The sequence below is a fragment of the Gymnoscopelus braueri genome, assembly GCF_963280865.1.
Source record: "Gymnoscopelus braueri genome assembly, chromosome: 3".
Lineage (NCBI taxonomy): Eukaryota > Metazoa > Chordata > Actinopteri > Myctophiformes > Myctophidae > Gymnoscopelus > Gymnoscopelus braueri.
Genome location: NC_137612.1, coordinates 7,273,048 through 7,293,792, shown reverse-complemented (window position 1 = coordinate 7,293,792; position 20,745 = coordinate 7,273,048). Strand labels below are relative to the sequence as shown.

Below are 20,745 nucleotides of genomic sequence, written 5' to 3'. Positions count from 1 at the left end.
TAATCCTGTTATTCAATGAAGGAAAGGATTCCAAATAAGCCAGCCGGCTTGTTCCTTTCCTTGCACAGCAACTTGTCATTTAATATGTATTTTTTATAACAATGTGCTAATAAACTAAACTAAAACGTTTTACTTAAGTAGAAGTATCAATACTGCAGTGTAGAAATACTCTGTTACAAGTAAAAGTACGGAATTCAAAATGTACTTAAAAGTACAAAATATTGGTATCAAAATATTTGATATCCTTGGCAAATACCAGGATGAAACTCATTAGGGCGCTTTCACACTATGGTCCCGGGTGCGCACTCCAGACCGCTTGGCAGGTGTCGCGCTAGTGTGAATGTTGCGTATCGTTCCCCGAAACGGATAACCGTATCGTACCCGAAACCACCTCCGGAGGCAGTCTCGGATCCGGATCATGCGTTTTCGGGTACGGTACGCTGCAATGTGAAAGCAAGCGTACCGTTAGACGGAAGTGGCCCGCTATTTGGAGCACCGGTTTGAAAAAAAGACGCACCGACATTCCATAGGCTAAATCAATGCATTTTGTGATCGCATCGCACAACTAATAGCCTACTAAAACTAACGGGGAATACCAGAAAAAAACATGACATACGGGAGAAACGGTTGGTGCGGATATTTAAATTGGATAAAATAATTATTGCGGTTGGATAACGGGTGGATAATTAATTTGTACATGCGGATTCGGATGACCATGAGAGGCCATCCGCGCATCTCTACTACATATCTTTGCTGTTAGGAAGAAACCCTGTATCCCATATTGCAACTTTTAATGCTTTTTCATCATAAATGAATGCCCTATTGTCATACAGTGTCACACAAAAGTAGCAAAAATAGCCAAGCTACAAGCTGAAAATGCGGCGCAATGCGACACATTGAGCTTGTTGATCTGCTATTTTTGATATTACAATATAGAGCAGATAACCACACTGATCTTGCATTGGAAAATATAATTTTTATTTTAAATATGAACAAAGGCAGGAGATCCCCACAGTTCTTTTTTACACACAGTGCTGGACTCACAAATCATAAAAAAAATAAAAAAAAAGTGAGTCTGCACACAAACTGCTCTACAGTCTTTTTAAATTATAACCAAAAGCTCTAAAGTTAACGTTTCTCCCATGTAGGGCTAATAAATTAATACATAAAATAAGGAGACTCTTTTTAAATAACCAAAAGTGAACTTTCTCTTATTATTATTATTACTTTGGAGACTATGGCAAGCGCGATCCTATCGCACACCTTCCTACATGACCAGCTATGGCTTTGCAGTCCGACTTCACTGTATAGGCTACTATAGTTGCCTTTTCATAAATGATATATTTTTGTACTTAAGCTGTCGTGAAAGTTTATAATATTTAGAGAAATTTAAAGTTTCAAATGCAAAAGTAGTAGTAGTTGTGAAGGTTAGCAAACTGGACATTTATACTGAATGTTTCCTGTATCCTCATCTTGCGCTAATGCACACAAGTGTTTCACCAGGTTTTATTTGTGTTGTTTCTCATAAGCGTACATCCGTTGTCCGTCAACAACACAGCAGTCTGTGCCTTGACTTCTGTGCGCTCACTGCGCTGAGCGCTCAGTGCGTTGACTCACTCCCCAGCCGCAACCCTATATTTATGCGCGACCAGCACAAACATTGTCGCATAGTTGATGACGTCTGTGTCCACAGCCGGAACCACTATGTGCATGCCGCCACCTATAGGATCGGGGGTATATATGCAAGTGTTCTCTGGTGCGCAAGGATCTTGGCCAATGTGAATGCAGGCCAGCATTCGTTCTCGGGAACGGTTTGAATGCAAACGGATCCAGTGTGAAGCCGCCCTCAGTCTCCCCTATACATAGTAATGTTAAAATTCAGATTCAGATTCAGATTCAGATTCCTTTATTTACCATTGTGTAATACACATAGGAATTTGTTTTGGCAATGCATGATTGTGTTTCAATCTTTTTTCACATATAACATAAATAACAACAAACACAAAACAACACCGTGCAAGAAAATAGATAATATAAAGTGCTATAGTGGACAGTAGTGCAATGTCATTGCCAGTGTCAGGTTTCAGGTTTCAGTGACCCTTGGGGGCGGGGGAGAAGGGAAGCCAGACTCATTGAGCAGCCTGGCAGCTGAGGGGAAGAAGCTTAGTCTGTGGCGTGCTGTGGTGGCCTTCAGCAGCCGCATCCTTCTCCCAGAGGGAAGCAGGGTGAGGAGGCCGTGGCCAGGGTGGGAGGGGTCAGCCATGATCTTTCTTGCCCTCCTCAGCGCCCTGGAGTCGTGCAGGGACTTGAGGGAGGGCAGGGGACAGCCAATCACCCTCTCTGCGGAACGGATCACCCGCTGCAGCTTGACGAGATCTTTTGCAGCTGCAGCGGGGAACCAGGTGATGATGGAGTGGGTGAGGATGGACTCGATGATGGCCGTATAAAAACGGGTCATCATAGCCCTCGACAGTCTGTACTTCCTCAGCTGCCTGAGGAAGAACAGTCTCTGCTGTGCCTTTTTCAGAAGGGTCATGATGTTCAGTTCCCACTTCAGGTCCTGGGAGATGGTAATGCCCAGGAACTTAAAGGACTCAACAGAGTTCACCAGGGTGCCTCCCAGCATGATGGGAGGGGGAGGGGCTGCTTTCCTCCGGAAATCCACCACCGTCTCCACTGTCTTTTGGGCATTTAGCTCCAGATTGTTGCTGCTGCACCAACTACGCAGCCGCTCGATCTCCCTCCTGTAGGCTGACTCGTCCTCCTTGGAGATCAGGCCCACCAAGGTGGTGTCGTCGGCAAACTTGAGGAGCTTGACCGACGGGTGGAGGGAAACACAGCTGTTGGTGTACAGGGAGAACAGTAGAGGGGACAGGACACAGCCCTGCGGGGAACCGGTGCTGGTGGACCTGGAGCTGGAAATGCTCTTCCCCAGCTTCACACGCTGAGACCTGTTGGTAAGAAAATCCGTAATCCACCTGCAGGTGGAGGCAGGCACTTGCAGCAGGGACAGCTGGTGCTCCAGGATGGATGGTTGGATAGTGTTGAAGGCCGAACTGAAGTCGACAAACAGGATCCTGGCATAGTTGCCGGCAGAGTCCAGATGGTGTAGGGCGTAGTGCAGAGCCATGTTCACGGCGTCCTCCGTGGATCGATTTGCTCTGTACGCGAACTGCAACGGGTCCAGCACAGGATCGGTGATGCGCTTCAGATGAGCCAGGACAAGGCGCTCCAGTACCTTCATGACCACAGAGGTCAGGGCGACGGGTCTGTAGTCATTTAGGCCTGTGACCTTGGCCTTCTTGGGGACGGGGATGATGGTTGAGGCCTTGAAGCATGCTGGGACATGACACAGCTCCAGTGAGGCGTTGAAGATGTTGGTGAACACCGGGGCGAGCTGGTCAGCGCAGTGCTTCAGGACGGAGGGGGAGACAGAATCCGGGCCGGGCGCCTTCCGGGGGTTCTGGCTCCCGAACAGCAGTTTCACCTCTCTCTCCGAGACAGAGAGAGGGGGTGGGGGGGGGGAGGAGGGGGGCCCACTAGGGTACGGAGGTAGTGGTTGTGGCTGGGGGGGTGGAGGGAGAGGGCGGGAGGGAACCTCTCTTTCAAATCTGCAGTAGAACTCATTGAGCTCGTTCGCCAGGGGGAGATTATCGGGCGCTTGTGGCGACTTTGGTTTATAGTTAGTGATGGTCTTGAGGCCTTTCCAGACCGAGGAGGAGTTCCCCTCAGAGAGCTGTTGCTGCAGCTTCTCTGAAAAGCGATGTTTCGCCTCCCTCACTGCTTTGGCAAACCCGTACTTTGCTTGCCTGAACAAAGCCACGTCACCGCTGCGCCTGGCCACCTCCTTCTCTGACCTCAGCCTCCTGAGATGGGCTGAAAACCAGGGCTTGTCGTTGTTGTAGATCTTCCTGAAGCGGAGAGGAACGCAAACTTCCTCACCGAGGCTGATGAATGATGTCACAGTGTCCGTGTATTCATCCAGACTGTTTCCAGCCTCAGGCCCCGCCCACTCAACAAGGTCCTGGTCACAGCCCGCATTCTCCAGCCAGGCACAGAGTCTCTCCTTTGCCTCACTGGACCACACTCTGAAACTCCGCACTACAGGTTTTGATATTTTTAATCTCTGCCTGTAGCGAGGGATCAGATGGATGAGATGGTGATCTCCTTTGCCCAGTGCAGCCCGGGGGACAGAATGGTATGCCTGCCGAATAGTGCAATAACAGTGATCAAGAGTGTTCATTTCCCTTGTAGCGCATGTGACTTGCTGTCTGTATTTGGGGAGAGCCCGGCTAAGATGAGCCTGGTTAAAGTCCCCAAGCACCACAGCCAAACTGTCCGGGTATTTGCGCTCCGCCCCCGACAGCTGTTCGGTCAGTGTGTCCACAGCTGTGGTGACGTCAGCATCCGGAGGAATGTAAACACACACGAGGATGAACGCATTAAACTCACGGGGGGAATAGAATGGGCGACAGAGTATGAAAAGAGACTCAATGTTAATAGAACAGTATTGTTGCAACACTGTCACATCGGAACACCAGCAATTGTTTACAAAGAACATTAATCCACCTCCACGCGACTTCCCTACCGCCTCGAAGTCTCTGTCTGCACGAAACGCGGAGAAACCCTCTAGCTGTACAGCCCCGTCTGGGACTGTCGGCTTCAAATGCGTCTCCACAAACGCGAAAACAGCCGTGGATTGGAAGTCATTGTCCTTCGAAACTAGCAGCCGAAGTTCATCCATTTTATTTGGTAGGGAGTTCACGTTGCCAAGGAATATACCTGGGAGTGGTGGACGCGATCCTCTCCGCCGTAGGCGAACCAAACAACCTCCTCTCTTCCCCCGTTGTCTTTTGGTCCAACGCACCGCAGCGGTAAAGAACGCTGTCCCCCTCACCAGAATATCCAATATGTCCGTGGAACGGGTGAGTAATGTTGGAAAAATGTCCGGTGGGGTAGAAGACCCAATGTGCAACAACTCTTCTTTAGTGTAAGAAGGTTCACAGGACACGTAAACAAAACTTAACAGACAGAACACCACACACGTCATTGCCATAGCAGCCCTGGGCGGCGCCATCTTGTCTTAACAAGGTTACATTGTGCTGCTTTAAGGTTAAGTATAGTTATGGTTAATTTTAGGCACACTTAAGTATAAAGGTAGGGTAAGTGATTTGCAATTATTCAAATAATTGCAAAATGGGTCTATGTTCTGATAGTGCTCGTTACTATAGAGTGTCCTGTCCATATAAAAAGTCTCCATGTCTCTCCAGCTCTTTATAAAACAGAAAATGTATTTTGTAGTTTTTTTTTTGTTTTTGTAGTTTCATTTCCAATTTTATCCAACCAGGACAGAGAACTCAATCAGGATATAGATTAAACAAGTGAAATTGGAAGTGATGACACTAAGAAATGAGCAGACAAAATTTTAACTGGAACACTATACAAATTAAGCTTAAAAATGGGTACTTTCTCCTGATTGGCTGAGATTTTGACACCTACCGAAAAATGTATTTTCTGTTTATTAAAGAGCTGGAGAGACAGGGAGACATCTGTTACTGAACAAACACTCTATAGCAATGATTACTATCAGAATATAGTATTTTAACCTTTTAACAAAATACTTTTTGTTTTAACCAAAAAATATCACTTACCCTACCTTTAAAGTTAAGGCCAGTCCACACTGATGCAACTCCTTGCAACATGCAACTACCTGCAAGTTGCAAGTAGTTGCACTACTTGCAACCATTATCCCCAATGGCAGTTGCAAGGAGTTGCATTGGTGTGGACTGGCCTTTAAACTGTTTTGTTGCAAGGGGATGTGACTAGTTGCATAGGTGCGGTCTGGCCTTAGGGTATAGTTAATGTTAATGTTAGAGTAAAGTCACTTTGAGGCCACATGGATCATGTTGAGTCCACGTGGTATGCAAAACAACATCAACATTGTAGTGTCAGTTTACCCAGCAACCTGAATGGAGTGCAGCTCTGTCAATAGATTCTGGAATCATTTTCATTAAACTCAATGGAAAAAGTTAAACTGTAAAGACATCAGTACAACACATTAATTCCATCTCGATAATAATATAGTAACTCTATAATACATTTGTAATTATTACATTTTCATGTTGAACGCTGATGTCCACGCAAGCCTGATTTTGTCGTACAACAATAATAGTTGATCTACAAGCTCACATTTCTGAGAATGTTTCCTGTAATGACATAAACACCAGGGTTAATATGGACCTGCATTGATATGTAACATTGATCCTATTGTTTCTATTGTGAAAATCTGACATAACTGTAACTAAGAACTTGTCCAGAACTTGCTCTATCCACACAGGAAAGATTCACCTGCAGTAAAACATGATTATTTTATTTAGATGAATTAGTGAGACTAATGATCAAGGCCATCAGACAGTGATTATAATGAATACAATGAACAGTCAGATTAAAATAAACACATAAATATCCACTCATCCACTCACTCTGTGTCTCAGAGGAGGGCTGTGGACAGTTCAGAAACCCGCCTACCTGTGACATCCATCACTTATTGTACTTATATAGGCCTAATACATTATGATATTTGGTAGCTTGTCAACTAGGCATGATAGCTATTGTTTTGGTACAGCCTATCTTGTTATGGTTCAGCTTGTCCTTGAAGCAGCTAGTATAACTATGATCTGATCCCTGTGTGCCTTGGCAGAACTACCGTACCTGTACATTAAAGCATAACCATCACCACCTAGAATATTGTCTCCGACTCCTATTGCCTCTTCAATTACTAATTGATCCAGAATTCCACGACAGACATCATCGTAGTTAACGTGCTATAATGGAAGCCATTGTTCTCACGTTGATAAAATTTAAATAAAAATGTTTAAAAAATAAAAACCTTCCTAACGATGATCACTTGTAGGTGGGTTTTTGAACTGTCCACAGCCCTCGTCTGAGACACAGAGAGTAGATTTAAGGCAAAATAATTGGAATAGTCAAAGTATAAAATAGGGCTTGTTTAATTAATCTAGGCTTTGTCATATTAATCTAAATCTGCAAAGTAGCTATCAATTAAGTTATCAAATTATAGTTGAGTAAAAGGTATGATATTTATAATGCATTGAAATAATCATTATTTCTGTATCAAGTAAATGTACTGTACATCAAAATGGTACTTAAGTGTATACAGTACTGAATACATGTATTTAGTTACTTTCCATCACTGATGAAAACACATGAGATGAACATGATCACATCATTGTACATGTGAAGGTTCATGATCATTCACTGTGACAGGAGATCACTTACAATGATTTAATGCAACAGCCACCCCCTCCTGCTGTTCTCCATGTTGGACCTGACAAATGTAAACTGCAGCATCACCACCTCTGTAGTAGCTCAGTGTCAGAGACACGTTGCCTTTCTGCAGTTTCCGGGTGTTCAGGGTCAGTCTGTCCTCAGAGCCCCTCCCTTTCATCTCCTGACCATTCTGATACACGTAAATACACTCTGACCTCCTAAACCATTGGTTCTCAAAGAGGGGTCGGGGGACCCTCAGGGGTCCTTCAGGGAGTTCCAGGTGGTCCCCAGCTAAATGATGGATAGTTAGGAACCGAATGGACCCTTATGGTTCTGTAACTCTGAGAGTGTACACCATTTGTACACTCTCAGAGTTAAATTAACATTGATTTTACAATATAAATTGGGGTCCCAGAGATACAAATTCCATTAAATGGGGGGCGTAGCCTAATACATGTCAAACTGGAGGTCCTTGAAATGGTAGAGAATCACTGCAAGAGCCGTAAAAATCTTCTCTTATGGGGGTCCCTGGCATATCTTTTTAAATGGGGGTCCGCAGTAGCCTGATTATCAGCCTGAAGCTGCGTGGAGCTTCAGTCTGACATTGGCTGCAGTGTCCGCGATTACCAGGGGGAGGGGATTCAAATTTCCCTAAACCAATCACAAGAGATCCACGGATCCGCCTACATCTGACGTCATCGCACAGCTTGTTTTAGCTGATATTCGCTGATTGGCTTGTCGTTAGACCACTCCCACCTCCGACTCTGATTTGACAGGTTTTTCTTCGACCGTGAAAAGCCATAGGCTCACATTATGACACCAGACCAAGAGGGGCAGTCCACTCAGAGAGTGGGCGGGGTCTATGGTCTGGAACCAGGCTAGGTCCGCAGGATAATAAGTGTCAATTTAGGGGTCCTTGACATGAAAAGGTTTGAGAACCAATGTCGTAAACCACCTGATTGTCATGGAAACCGTGCAGATCTCCAGAGAGAGGTGACAGTTTCACCATCTCTAGCATTAACTTCGCCTTTAGTGATGAGTTTAAAGCCATCTGTAGGGGAAAGGAAATTACTATTAAGTATGATGAATTTCTCAGTGAGAACTAAAATAACAGCGTCTTGCTGGTTTCACGGAATTGAACATACTGTGATGTACATTGGTTATTTTCCTACTGTGATGTAGATGAGATATGTTCCTACAGTGATGTAGATCAGATATGTTCATGCCGTGATGTGGATCAGCTATTTTTGTTTATCGTCATGTTATTTCACTCTATGGTTTATCAATCAGGAAGTAAAAACAATGCTGTTACCGTACCTACCTCCACATCTGGAGCTATAGCCATGTCTCCTGTATAAAGAAATGATTTCAAAAATCTCAATTACCACACACATATCCACATAAAATATAGCAATACATTATTATCTATACACATACATATTTGTGTAGTGTAACTCTATGTTTTGAAACTATAGGATAGCAGGTAAACAATGAACCTAACTATCTCTCTAAAGGACACCGGTGGAAAATAACTGTACTTAAGTACAATGTTGAGGTATTTGTTTTGACTTCACTGGAGAATTTACAGTTTTCAATACTGAAATACTTCTACTGCACTACATAGTAGATTTTGATTATCCCTGCCACACAATCAGAGAGGGGGCCCTTTTTTGCACCCAAACATTGAGGTACAACTCACGGCCAAAGCAGCGCTCCAATTCTCTCCCAACTTGCTACAAAAATCGCTCATGGCTTTTCTGACAATAACATCTACTTTATTTTCCACCTTCACACGTGTCTCCACTTCTAATAAACATAAAGTGTTTGCAATATTTCAGCACACAGTTTACTTCCGGGTTGTGTGCAACGTCAAAATGCTCACTACTTTCGCAAGCCAATCATGTGCGAGAAACAAGCGTTGCCACATCCATGAAACGGGCGAGAAACAAGTGCTGCTCTGGTCCATGAAAACAGGCCCAAAAGAAGCGCCCAAATAAGCCGAACATCGCTTACAAAAAAAAAACTGGCAATGCAGGCTAAGCCAATCAGGGGCGACAAACCTCTGCTGTGTGTGTGTGTGTGTGTGTGTGTGTGTGTGTGTGTGTGTGTGTGTGTGTGTGTGTGTGTGTGTGTGTGTGTGTGTGTGTGTGTCGTCACACTGCGATGCACACCCCTACTCGCGCTAGCCGCTCATACTTATCTTAGGTTTACATTGGAGACTATCGTGGGTCAAAATATCCATAGTATTCTCCTAAGACATCTTGTCTGAAACACGTCCAGGTTGTGACAGATGGCCTGTGTCACTTTCCACGACTCTGTCCCATACAGGACGCTCTTGCAACGTCAACGTTGCTCTTGCAACATCCTCAACTTGATTTTTGTGCTGATCTATGTTCTCCATAATGGTCTTCAATTTGGCAAAAGCTCCCCTTGCCTTAAAGATCCTACCCCTGAATCTCCATCTGTTGTTAACCTCCGGCCCGATAGGTGAATTCCTGAAACTCCTTCACAGTATTGTTATTGATGATGAGGGGTTGGACAGATTTGGAGTTTAACTTCATCAGTTTAGTCTTGTCTATGTTGATGTTGAGACCAATCTGTTTGCCGTAAGTTACAAAATCTTTTTGCTTTGTATGTCCTGGTGGCGATGGGCTAACAAGGCAATGACATCTGCATAGTCAATGTCCTCAAGAGTTTCTGTGAGTGTCCATGATATTCCTCTCTTGTTTTCTTCTGATTGTTGCTTTCATGAGTGTTTGCCAAAAGGCACAGTTTGAAACCAATAGTAAAATGGCAAAACTGCCAAAAATCGCCAGACAGAATCCTTGATACAGTCCTTCCTTGACTGCCAAGCAGTGGCAGGTCCCCCTTTTTATATAGGCTAGGCCCCTCCCATTAATTGGACCTTACCAAACCTAAATTGAATCCTCAATTTAACCAGCTAATTCCCTATGGCCAGAGACATTACAAGTTATATACACATTTTAAAGTGTCACATATTACTCAAATAATTACCCACGTAATAATAAATAATAATTAGAGTACCCAATTTCCCACTTCACACCAACCCACAGTTGGTATGGTTCAGCATGGGTGGACTGAACATATCAATACAAGCAAACAAATATCATTCTCTGCAACTTGAACATTAAAGAATAATTCAACCTTTAACTTTAAGGTGTGATAGCATTCCTGTTAGGTTATGCGGAAAATAACACAGGAACTTATATTAGGTCGTAAGCATTTTCAGTGGCAGGGTGAACTGCCACATTACCTCCCCCCTCTCCTGGCGCAGCTGCGGTGGTAAACACCTCCTTGCAGGGTACATAGCAGTAACCAGACAGTTTAGCTTTTTTTAGAGGGCAGTCTGAGGCCTGATGGCCAGGCTGGTACTAGCTGGCTTTCCATACCTGCTACACCCCACATTCCCCCGAGTCCCATACCCTTCGGCCCTTCTAGCCCGTTGTCACCTTGGCCTCGGTTGGGCTGGCGTTGTGGTGACCTGGCCGCTGGCGTCTTCCGGGCGTTGACAAACTGGGTCGCCAGTTTTACTGCTTCTAAGCCGGTGGTGGGCTCTCGCTCCTTGACCCAGGTACCTATGTCGGGTGGAAACACTCTCAGCCTCTGCTCCAACAGGGCTTCCCCGATGGCCTCCACGCTGCACTGGTCCGGCTTCATCCACCGACGATACAGACCCTTCAAACGTTGGAAGGTTTCGGTGGGCACTTCAACTTGGGGAACAGCAGTGTCTCTAAAGCGCTGGCGATAAGTCTCTGCTGAAATGTTGAACTTGGCCAACAGGGCTTGCTTCAGGTCAGGATTGGCGGAATAGGCCTCCGATGCCTTCCCAGTCAGTAACGGCACAAGTCTGTGGGCCCACACAAATGAAGCACAGCTATTTACAGCACTGGGTAGATTGGCCTTGGATTCTTCCTCCTCAACATAGCGAGAAAAGTAGTGGGGATAGGAAGCAGCCTTATTTGACTCCTGTTTTAATGATGAATTTCTCTGTGAGGCTGGATCCTCTACTCTAGCTCTAAAGTCTCTATATAACATCTTAATAATAGAGATGATCTAATCGGGGATTCCATAATGGCTGAGAATTCTCCATAGTACTTATTGATCAACACTGTCGAAAGCTTTAACATAGTCAATAAAGTTGGCATAGATGGTTGTGCTCCATTCATTGCTCTGTTCCATTATCTGTCGCAGTGTGAATATATGGTCCGCACAGGATCTTCCTTTTCGAAACCCTGTCTGTTCTTTTCGAAGGTGATCAACTGCATATAGCTTAATCTATTTGAAATAATTCGACTGAGAATTTTACTGGTGATTAGTAACAACATAATTCCCCTCCAGTTGTTGGACAGATCTCTCTTCTTTGGTATTTTAACGATGAGGCCCGTTTTCCAGGAATATGGTGTTTCTTCTGAACCAGATGTCTCCGAGAATGTCAGTAAGGACGGTTGCTGTTCCTTTACTTTCTAATACCTGGTGCCTTTCCACTCTTCAATGCCTTTATTGCACTCCATACCTTCTCGACATTTGGTGGTCCAGTTTCTATGTCCAACAGTTCTACTGCTAGTGTGATGTTTGCCTCCGTTTCTGGCTTGTCTCCATTAAGTACCCTCTGAAAGTGTTCTTTCCAGCACTGTAGTTTGTCATCTTCTTTTGTCAACACTTTTCCGTTCTGATCTCGTGTTGGGATGTCGGTTGACCGGAATCCATTGGTCAATGTCTTTGTAAGCTTTCAGAGTGTGCTCATGTCCTGTTTTGAAGCTGCAGTTTCTGCTTCCTCTGCAATATTTTCTACATATGCTTTCCTATTTGCTCTGCCCCCCTTCTTTACCTCTTTGTCTAGTGCACTGTATGTTTCCCTTCTATCCTTCCTATCTAAAACTCTCGAACGTGCTGTCTTCAAACAACTGTCCTCGTACCTCCACCCGAACAACCTCCTGGACTCCCACCAGTCTGGGTTCAAAGTGGGTCACTCGACCGAGACTGCCCTCCTGGCAGTGACAGAGTCGCTCCATGCCGCTAGAGCGAATTCTCTCTCCTCCGTCCTGATACTCCTGGACCTGTCTGCAGCGTTCGACACAGTGAACCATCAAATCCTCCTCTCCACCCTTGAGGGGATGGGTGTCTCAGGCTCTGCACTCTCCCTGTTTGCATCCTACCTGACAGGTCGCTCCTACCAGGTGATGCTGAGAGGGTCTGGGTCAGAACCACACAGGCTCACTACTGGGGTTCCCCAAGGCTCGGTTCTGGGTCCTCTTCTTTTCTCTCTCTACACTACATCTCTTGGTGCTGTCATCCACTCCCATGGCTTTTCCTACCACTGCTATGCCGATGACACCCAGCTGATCCTCTCATTGCCCCCCTCTGACACACAAGTGGAGGCACGCATTGCTGCTTGTCTAGCTGACATCTCGGAGTGGATGTCGACGCACCACCTGAAGCTCAACCTGGACAAGACCGAGCTGATGTTCTTCCCGGGGAAGGGCTGTCCTCACCGAGACATGGCCATGACCATTGATAATGCTGTGGTGACGTCAACTCGGACTGCGAACCTTGGACGATCAACGCATCAGTGACACGGTCCTGCAGATTCCTCCTCTACAACATCAGGAGGATTCGCCCCTTCCTCACGGAGAAGGCAGCCCAGGTGCTCATCCAGGCTCTTGTCATCTCCCGCCTGGACTACTGCAACTCCCTCCTTGCTGGTGCTCCGGCATCTGCCATCAGACCTCTGGAGCTTGTTCAGAAAGCTGCGGCTCGTCTGGTGTTCAACCGCCCCAAGTTCTCCCACACAACTATCCTTCTCCGTTCTCTACACTGGCTCCCTGTAGCGGCTCGCATCCAGTTTAAAACCCTGGTGCTAGCCTATAGGGCAGTGAAAGGAACAGCTCCTTCTTACCTCCGGGCTATGGTCGATGCTTACACCCCTGCCCGACCACTTCGGTCTGCCACCTCGGGGCGACTGATTGCCTCGTCACTCAAGGGTCCTTCTGGCCGATCTACACGGTCACGACTTTTTTCTGTTCTGGCCCCACAGTGGTGGAATGAACTTCCCACTGACGTCAGGACAGCAGAGTCACTGCCCATCTTTTGCCGCAGGCTGAAAACCCACCTCTTCAGGAAACACTACCCTTCCTCTTTGCCTGGCCTACTTGTTGTTAACTAGTTGTACGAACTCTTGTTTTATTGTTGTATTGTTTTATTGGATCTTGTTTAGTCGATACACTTATTTGTTTTAGCTCTTGCTCACTTGATTTTGTTATTTTGTCTCATCTGTTTAAGAAAGTAGGTAGCTGATATATTGCACTTTTACCTTAGCGCTAGGTATACTCTTGGTTGCTTGTTTTTGCAGAAAATGCACTTAAGACTTCTGGTGATTAGTAGTTTCGTTCCCTACCTATGTTGAATGCACTTATTGTAAGTTGCTTTGGATAAAAGCGTCTGCTAAATGACTGTAATGTAATGTATGACTTCTGCAGCTTGGCCTTCATTCCCTCTGACTTAGTTGTTAAAATCTTCTTTTTCTTCTCTTTTCTCTCCTCTATTTCTCCTCTGATATCCAGGCCTCATTTCGTCTCCTTCTAGGACCTAACACTTTCTTCCAGCTTCGCGCAGCACTTCATTGAAGTTGTAAAGGTCTAGTTCTTGCTGGTTTTGCTGAGCAGCACCACCTCTACAACAGAAAAGCAAAAAGGGAACAGGACATGTCACATAATCACCACTTGTCGCCTGTACAGACCACCTTCACGACACATAATCACCACCTGTCCTCTGTACAGACCACCTTCACAACACATAATCACCACCTGTCCCCTGTACAGACCACCTTCACAACACATAATCACCACCTGTCCCCTGTACAGACCACCTTCACAACACATAATCACCACCTGTCCTCTGTCCAGACCACCTTCACAACACATAATCACCACCTGTCCTCTGTACAGACCACCTTCACGACACATAATCACCACCTGTCCCCTGTACAGACCACCTTCACAACACATACAGTAATCACCACCTGTCCCCTGTACAGACCACCTTCACAACACATAATCACCACCTGTCCCCTGTACAGACCACCTTCACAACACATAATCACCACCTGTCCTCTGTACAGACCACCTTCACAGCACAATCACCACTGTACACGCACGCACGCACACACACACGCAGGCACGCACACAGAGCTCGGGGGGCGGGGCAGTGTTAAACTTGACAGCTTCTAATGGAGATGGAACATCAATAATAACACACAGTAGCGGAACACGGAACTCAGTGTGTGATGTGCGTGCGTGTGTTGTCTCTGTGTGTGTGTGTGTGTGTGTGTGTGTGTGTGTGTGTGTGTGTGTGTGTGTGTGTGTGTGTGTGTGTGTGTGTGTGTGTGTGTGTGTGTGTGTGTGTGTGTGAGAGAGAGACAGATAGAGGTTACAGGGACCTCTGACTGTGACCTGACTCCCCTCATCATTCTCAACAGGATGACGCACACACACACACACACACACACACACACACACACACACACACACACACACACACACACACACACACACACACACACACACACACACACACACACACAGTAAATGGGCTTGGTGCCAGGACCCTGCTGTACAGAATGAAGAGAGAGAGAGAAAAAGAGCGTGCAAGAGAGAGAGATGGATTAAGACTAATTAAGGCCAATTATATTGTATGTTAACCACTTAATAGCATCCCTATTTTGGGGGGAAACTTTGCTGATTTTTTTTTATTACAGTAAACAGTTTAAGATGAGATCAGATGGGATGTGGGCGTGGTATGGAGTTCCATTACATCAAGCCTTGCTTTTATATAATGTATATTTCTTTAATCACACCAGGTTAAAAACAGATATGACATTCTGCTATGCTGCCACCAGAATGTGGAATGAGCTACCAAAACACCAGAATGTGGAATGAGCTACCAAAACACCAGAATGTGGAATGAGCTACCAAAACACCAGAATGTGGAATGAACTACCAAAACACCAGACCGTGGAATGAACTACCAAAACACCAGAATGTGGAATGAGCTACCAAAACACCAGAATGTGGAATGAACTACCAAAACACCAGAATGTGGAATGAGAAACCAAAATACCCAAAACCAATTAAAGATCTCCATTCCCTGGCCCTCAATTATCAATGGAGTGTACAAACCAGCTAATGTTTTTGCCTATATTTGACCTTACGCTTAAATGTCACTTAAGTCCAAGTGACATTTATCAAGCGATCCTATACAGCCAATCCTAGCGTACATTTGGTATGTCCTTTGATACAGCTGAAACTGACCGTCATTTAAATAACACACACTTAAATGTTCTCGAAACGCCCCGATTTTACGACATGAAGAACCAGAATACGACCAAACAAAGTATGGAAAGCCAATAAGAAAGAGTTTCCCCCACCCGCCCCGCTGCCTGTCATGTCCGCGTCTGACATACACCCACCTACACACACACACACACACACACACACACACACACACACACACACACACACACACACACACACACACACACACACACACACACACACACACACACAGCATTGGCACACTGTGGAAACAGCAGTCTTTCATGTATTCCGTGATGGTACAATCAAGTAGCCTACATGAATGACACCAATCTCATTGTCATAAATCATACTTTTGTATATTAATTTAATCCATTACGAGCGATGCGCAGTGTGCGTTATAGTTACACTAAAATAAAGCAATCATGTATTCCCCCTTGAGTCACAGGCTGCCGTGCCGCCACGTTAATGAGAGATAGTAGGCAAGGCAGTCATAATAATCTGAACGTTTATGGAGTGATTGATGAATGAATTATAAACATTAATGGATGAAGGCTGGTGTGTGGGTCATATCTCCGATCTCCCGGTGGCACAAATAAATCCACAGCATGAAGAATCAGAGCTGCACTGGGCACAGGTTGGAAGTGTTTATATCCTTAACCCAGGTTGCACAAAACTCCAAAGGACACGCTACTGTATATACGTTTGGACACCTCACTGTCCATGAAAAGATTACAGCGGCACCAGTCCCGACTCCCGAAAATGCTCTCACATAAGCGCTTGTATATTTTGAAAATAGCAGCTCTATAAGCTCACAACACGTAGCATCGCGACACGTTGTGAGCTTGTAGATCTGCTATTTTTAAAAATCCAATGCATCCAGATCTGCAACCTTATCTGAATGACTGTTAAAGCAGTTTGTTTAAATGAGTAAATGATTAAGCACCTAACTTGTGATTAAGCACCTAACCTGTAACATTGCAAATAGGCTATGCTAGATTTGAATTGCTTGGCATTGTCACTTGGAAATAAAATAGGCGTGCATGTCCATGATGTATGCCTTCATAAAATGTTATATTTTCAAAGGGATTATTTATTAGTGTGTTTTATACATTTTGGAGTGGATACATGTGTCCAGCTGCCTGTCAGACGGTCAAACAATGTTGCTCCGCAGATCTACGATGGAACAAACGGGTGTAGCCAAAGTCTACAGGCCCACAGACCTGAAGTGAGATGTGAGCAAGTCGGTTACATGTCATTGTTCCGACATGTCATTGTTCTGACATTACTAACCCTATCCCTAACCCTAACCGCACGCGGAAGCCACGTAGTCAGAGTAGTGGGATGTCGGACTTGTCACGATAGATTGATAAATGCCTAAAATTGCGGTTATCTCGTCGTACGCCCATTATTTGGTCTACACCACTTTAATAAATGAGGGCCCCTATATCCAAACTAAAACTCAATAATTCCTCAAAATACAAACAGCGTTAATTTTGACAGCATATTTTGATCAAATATGTAAAGTAAAACTCGAATTTTGTTGATTATTTCTCCATTCTCTTTAATAATACCAATTGGTATTGTATTTTATATTGTTGTTATCGTTGATTAGTCACCTTTACAACGAGATATAACTTGTAAGGATTGTGCAATCATGGAATGAGCAACACAGCTAAACGTGTGGGTAGCGCTCCCCCAAAAATGTGCCCACATCCCCCAACATGCTCCTGTTGGTAATCGCTCTCGTTTTGCCAACTTGGTCCTAGTTTGGAAATGGTACCAGGGCTGACACCAAATAATGCTTCCACTCTGCGTAACGGAACACCAGCTTCCATTTGTTCTATTGCACAGGCCTAATCCTGAAGGGACAAACATGGCATCTCTCCATGGCAGTCTTGATGCTTGGAGCATACAAACTCAACAAAGTCGCAGGGGCTTGCTAAACTGAAGGGGAGTTTAGTCTTTTGAATCAAATTCCAGTTTAGTTTTAGTCATATTTTGTCCTCTGAAATGTTTTAGATTTAGTCTAGTTTCAGTTGACTAAATATCATATTGTGAAACCGTCTTTTTACATGAACGGCAAAGCAGATGTCTTACATGATTGAGTCAACAAGGTCCTCATTCCTTCAGTGTCTTAATTCATATCGAAAATGTCAGTCAATATCCTAAAGTGGTCTTGAATTATTTGCCACAACACTAAATTGCCACTAAACAGTTATTTTAACATGTTAAAAACAGAAAACTAAGCAAAATGAATAATCAAAGAATCACAGTTGAGGTAACATGATCAGATTTGATTACAAACCGTGACATATCCAAACATTTGAAAACAGCAACTGCTGTTTTTTGTCAAGGTGTATCCAATCTAGTGTCTGTATGTAGTTTGTAATCCGAGGTACATGAAATGAAAAATGTGAGTTCTATTTGTTTGTGTCAACAAAGCAGACAGGACCAGAATATTTGCAGCAGTCACACCAAAACTGGTGACCTGACCTCTGGAATTCTGGAATTTGGCAACCACTCATTGATTTTCAACTAGCAGTCACCATATTCAATATGTCACCACTTTTGGTGTGGCAGCCGCAGGTTGACAAGCTTATACCGTGCACATCACTGCATTTATTAGGAAAATAAATGCAATAAATGTTTAATTCGGCCCAAGCCTATTCAAGGGTCCTTGCTTCCTCCTCTGGTGTAGCTGAATACACACAGTTGTAAACACACTACTGAAGTGGCTAAGCTTTGACTAACTAGACTGCTAGGTTAACAACACTGTGTAGGCCTACTATGGGGCATCGTAAACTAGCAGCTGGCTGTGACCAACTAGCTGCTTGCACATCTAAAGAATGTGTGTCACAGTTTCGCCGATGATCACTTTCATTCGACAGTCCGTCTTTATAGTGCAACCTTCTCAGTAATATGCCGTTACACTGGGAACCGGGAACTACAAGACTGTTCATAATAAAAACCGTTTGGCACGTTTTCTTTGATATCACTTCACGTTCAATTCACGGCCCTTCACAGAAGTCTTCACATTACTCCCTCTCTTTGATCTAGTGAGTCCAACCCACACAGTTAAACGTGCCTGTGACGAAGCCATGCCAATTGGCACCGCATACTGCTCCATGGGCGGAGCGGTAGAAGGCAGGCCAACCCCCTCACATGACTCCCCAGAAGAGATGTGAAAGAAAAAAAACACTTGTTCAAAAGTAGCAGATGTACAAGCTTGCAGCGCGACGCAAAGTGACACGCTGTGAGCTTGTATATTTACTATTTATAAATAGCCATCGTATAAAATATGTGGTTAAAATGAGTGTGATGCTGTATAAACACATTTTGCTTGGGACCCCCTGGAATCCCACTTTGAGAACCACTGGTATAATATTAACATAGTATACTTTAAGCTCCTTATTTTAGTCATTATCACAATGAAAACTCAAGTTTTTAAAGAAAAAAAAAGTAAACCATGACACCTGTTTTATATTGTTTTTTTGTTTTTTTGTTTTTTTTCATGATATAGTTGGTAGTTTATGAACTCATCAGCCAATGTGTGTTCCCACTGCTTTCCCTGCTGATAGAATAGCCTGGTCTGAATGTGTTCCCACTGCTTTCACTGCCGAACAAAGGTCGGTCAGTAAAGATATCTAGGTGTGCTGAACAGGTGACTAGGTGACCACCCACAGCTCTGAGACCACCCATTTTGTAGTTATCACCTAACCAGTAAGAACAGTTTGTTTGGTGGATAGTAGCACGTAGATCCCTACACCGTACATAGGGTGATTACGTTTCAGCGGCTCGCGTTGCAACAGGGTTGCGGCATTAAGAGATGTTGGAGGCGTCCAATAAGGCTGCCCGCATGGCGTCGAAGGCTTTCTCCGAGAGGGAGGCCACGTCGTCCGACGTCATGCCCTTCGTCTCCATCTTTGGCAGGACCCTCACCCGGATGGTCCCCGACCCGAAGTGCTTCTCTTTCTGCCGGTAGAAGCTCCTGTAGGACGAGAACACCACGGGGATGACAGGCACCTGTGCCTGCACCGCCAGGTGGAACGCGCCCTTCTTGAACGGCAGCAGATCTCCTCCCGCTTGGTTCCGCGTTCCCTCGGGGAACATCCACAGCCGGATCCCCTTTTTTAGCATGGTCTCGGCCGCCTCGGCCATCGCCGTCTTGGCGTCCTCCGTCTTGTTGCGGTTGATGAAGACCATCCCGCCCAGCCAGCACACGGCGCCCACCGTGCCGACATACACCAGCTGCTTGCGGGCGACCATGGTGCATCGGTCCGGAAGAACCTCCATCATGCCCAGGATGTCCAGGGAGCTCTGGTGGTTTGACACGATGACGTAGGGGCCTTCCTCGGCCTGCAGACGCTCACGGCCGCTCACCTGGAAGCGCACGCCCAGCAGGTACTTGACGTGAGCCACCATGCCGCGGAGGATCCGCATGTTCTCCACATCTCTGCCGCCACTCTTCAGGAGGCACAGCGGGATGGCGAGCAGCGCCAGAAGCATCATCCACGCCACATAGAAACCTTTTTTCGCGTAGTAGAGCAACATAGCACCGGTCCTCTCCGTGCAGGAGGACAACGCACCGGAACTACACCTGCCTTCTTCTACTTGAAGGAGACCGGTGGTCCGCAGCAGGAGTGGAACCAAGATCAGAAGCAGCAGGAAGAGGACAGCGATCCACGTTGCATCCATAACGGTCGGCTTTGCCGTGCAAAATAGCCGCACAGTAAAATGCAGTAAAAAGCACCAACTGGGTTGCACGGCTACAAAAGATATAGACAAAATCACAAAATGACCAGCACATGACCAGAGCAAAAAGACAACTATGGAAGGACAAAAGGGTCACAATTCACCACGCAAAAGACACCGCTATGGAAAGCCAACAGGGTCGGAATTCACCACACAAGACACAGCTATGGAAAGTCAAAAGGGTCTCAATTTACCACGCAAAAGACACAACTATGGAAAGCCAAAAGGGTCACAACTGTAGTCAAGGGTGTTTGATTATTGATGCCCGAAAGAGGGTGCAGACCGGTGATTGGTGACTGATGTGATTTAGCGCTGCTATGTGATTGGATTAAACAAGACGTTGTCCTGTTGTGTGATTGGACAGGCGCTG

At 45.3% G+C, this 20,745-nt stretch overlaps 1 protein-coding gene across 1 annotated transcript; it reads right to left on the bottom strand.

The window, feature by feature from the left end:
* Window positions 1–19,442: 19,442 nt before the first annotated feature.
* LOC308082990 (1-acyl-sn-glycerol-3-phosphate acyltransferase alpha-like) lies at window positions 19,443–20,318 on the bottom strand (the record flags this gene model as incomplete). Its single annotated transcript, XM_080425068.1, has 1 exon — window positions 19,443–20,318. One exon carries the CDS (start codon window positions 20,316–20,318, stop codon window positions 19,443–19,445), a length of 876 nt encoding a protein of 291 aa, XP_080281194.1.
* Window positions 20,319–20,745: the final 427 nt, after the last annotated feature.